This window comes from Cryptomeria japonica, chromosome 7 (assembly GCF_030272615.1).
Source record: "Cryptomeria japonica chromosome 7, Sugi_1.0, whole genome shotgun sequence".
NCBI lineage: Eukaryota > Viridiplantae > Streptophyta > Pinopsida > Cupressales > Cupressaceae > Cryptomeria > Cryptomeria japonica.
The window spans coordinates 370198746-370201840 of record NC_081411.1 but is presented as its reverse complement, the minus strand read 5'-3'; the positions used below and the strand labels follow the sequence as shown (position 1 = coordinate 370201840).

The 3095-nt window shown below is 31.3% G+C and overlaps 1 protein-coding gene across 1 annotated transcript; it reads left to right on the top strand.

Annotated features, from left to right (window-relative positions):
- Positions 1-296: 296 nt before the first annotated feature.
- Positions 297-836, top strand: LOC131856772 (SKP1-like protein 11). Its single transcript, XM_059208693.1, has one exon. The coding sequence runs from the start codon at positions 297-299 to the stop codon at positions 834-836; it is 540 nt and encodes a 179-aa protein (XP_059064676.1).
- The last annotated feature ends 2259 nt before the right edge of the window (positions 837-3095 follow it).

Sequence of the window (3095 nt, the reverse complement as noted above, 5' to 3'; positions counted from 1 at the left end):
AAGTTCTAAAATTACATTATTAAATTCAAAACAATTCACTTCAATGTTTTCCAACAAAAAATAATAGACAATTAGCTAGATGAAAACATTAGTCTTGCCTATACATACTGGGACTAACATACTCACAATGATATCAAAATCTCCATTGAATAAGAAGTGAAATCTACTTAACGTGGCCCTATTTCAAAACAACGCAAAGGGAGATCATCTAGAATTTGAATTTTTTCCATTTTAACAATAAAACTAAGCGAAAGTCGGCCTATCTCACTTGTTGAAAACTAAGTGAAGGATATAAGATGTTCTATCTTACCCGTTATCAATTCATCAGTTTGATAACATTTGTTTTTCGTACTGCTATCAATTCAGAAGTCGCATTCAATTCCGTGAAGAACAAAATGGCAGCAAACATCATTACATTGAGGCTGTGCAAAGGTACGGAAGGTTTTGAAGATTTCCAAGTGGAGAAAATGGTTGCAATGGAATCAGAGGTCATAAAGAACTGTATCCAAGACACACATCATGGGATGGACCCTCTAAGGCTTCCTCTTCCTTCTGGTCACGTCAAGCCTGGTAAAGTGCTGAAGAAAGTATTAGAGTATTGTGAATACCATGCTCATGCTAAATCCAACAGTATATCAGAAGACGATGTGAACATCTGGGATACAGAATTCTCTCAAAATATTATTACTGCTGATAAAAATCGGGCGTCTGTCTGTGATATTCTTAAGGCTGCTGATTTTCTTATAATCGATGGTCTGCATAATTTGTTATGTATAACTATCGTAAATTTCATTAAAAACAAATTTGAAGAGAGGGCAGCAATCCTGTCAAGGTAGGGATATGAATAAAGTCTATCTGAAAGTAGTTTGCTGGACATTTGTTTATTACTGTCTTAATTAGTTAACTGTTCCCTACTTATGTTTCAAAATTATGTAATTTCTCTTGAGTTATATACTTAGATTTGTAAAGAGATATGTTTATATTATTGCCATCAGGTGGTGTTGGAAAAATAGATTTTATTGGCCGTAGCAATTAGTATACTTATATTCTAAAAAAATATACGAGTGATATTGTATAATTGTCTTGTATGTTTGTTAGCTGTCAAGAAGGACATGGAGCCGAATAATGCTGCACTCTTTCACTCTCATTAAAGATGTAACAGTTTCATATACTTAGAGACAAGTGGCAATGATTCTGTTTTATTGGGATTATTAAAATAATACTTATAGAGAAACTAAAACATGCATGCATTTACCTATCAAATTTCTCATTGTAGATGCCTCTCCGCATAATAAATGACTTAAATTTACAATGAGATTCAAGTCTAAAATAGAAATAAAAATAAAATTAGATTTCAAAAAGTGTTGGAAATGAATTATGAATTGATCCTTTAGTTCATTACAAGACTTCCTCATAATTTTTTTTATAATTATAATGATAAAATTTATAATTAATAAATAGACTATTTACAATCATATAGAATATTACTACAAAATATTTTTTGTTAGTTTTTTACAATCTTTTAATAAATTTCTACCCTATCAACCAAAAGCATTTCCACACTTACATCTATAGGAAGCATCCCAAGCATTAAAGTCCTAAAACAAAAACCTAAATGAGTTGTAAAAGATATGTTATCTTATTAAAATATTTATAAAGCAAGACTTTTACATCTCAATATGTAAACCCTTTTCAAACAAATTCTAACAAGAAATATCCATAATAATAGATACCTCAAATAAATATATTAATTAATAAATTATAAAAGAATGGTTTCAAAGATACATGGTCATTCTCTTGGGCAAGGTTGTTGCATTCCCAATAGGTGTCCAAGAAAAAGTTCAAAAAACTGAGTAAGATTGTATTGAACTACATAACTCTTATGTGACCAATATTTCCTTGTTAATGTAATTGTTATGTTTGAGAAGAAAAATGTTGTATTATAAAACTTGTGGAAATAATATAAGATTATGTAGAGTAGATAAAGATAGATCCATGACTATGATGAGTCCAATAGTGAATAGTAAATCCTCTAATTGCCACATACCCATATTAGAGGATTTACTATGGATGAATCTTACCCAAATGGTCTTGCATAGTGGCTACATTTAGTTTTTTGTAATCAACACACACTCTCCATTTATATCCCTTACTAGGAAAAATGACAAATAGAGACACCCACTCACTATTTTATATAGGATATATTAACCCCACATCCAAAATCTTTTGCAAGTTAGCTTTCATTATGTCTCTAAGAGCTAGGTTAATTCCCCTCTATGGTTGTTTTATTGGTCCACAAACTTCATTTATGTAGATTCTATGCATACAAAGGCTATATTCTATACTGTTCATATCCTTGTAATCCCAAGTGAATGAAAATGTGTGGGATAACACATATGTAGTAATTCAGTGCATTGGGATGTTAACTCACTACTGATATTTAGTTTCTTACCACTAGATACTCCTATGGTGGTTGATGTAATCAATAACAAATAAATGTCTAAAGAATATATATTTATATCGTAATCATGTGGAAGGAGTTCACAAATAAACTAGAAGTAGATTCTTCCACATTGGGTAGGAAAATATCTAGTTGGTAGGTTAGGCATGATAAAAATTCACATTTCTATGGATCTATCCCATATGAGTTCTATATTATGTGAGAAAGAAATTCATATTCATTGTGTATGTACATTATGGGTCTCTTTTATATAGTCATGATTGTGTGTAGGGAGTATTATTCCTCATCTTCCAAATTAGGACATGTAGACTAATCTACATTTGGATAAAGTTGAGAAAGACGATAAATGACCAATTTCTTCAACAGATTCCCATTGGAAATAATTATGTTACCAAACTTGCACCCAAAAATAGCTTCTATAATGACCAATCATGGTCATCCAAAGGTTAAAGGATATCCCCCCAAAGTAGTGTAAGGATGGAAGACAAAAAAATGTCAACAAGGTATTCAAATGAATCCAATACGATGACCAAGTCTTTATTTATGGGTTGTTCATTGTCCCCTAGTCATGGGATGTTTTCACCAAGGTCAATTAAGGTGTTTCTGATAAGGGCCTTGACCTGGTGGGTAAGAT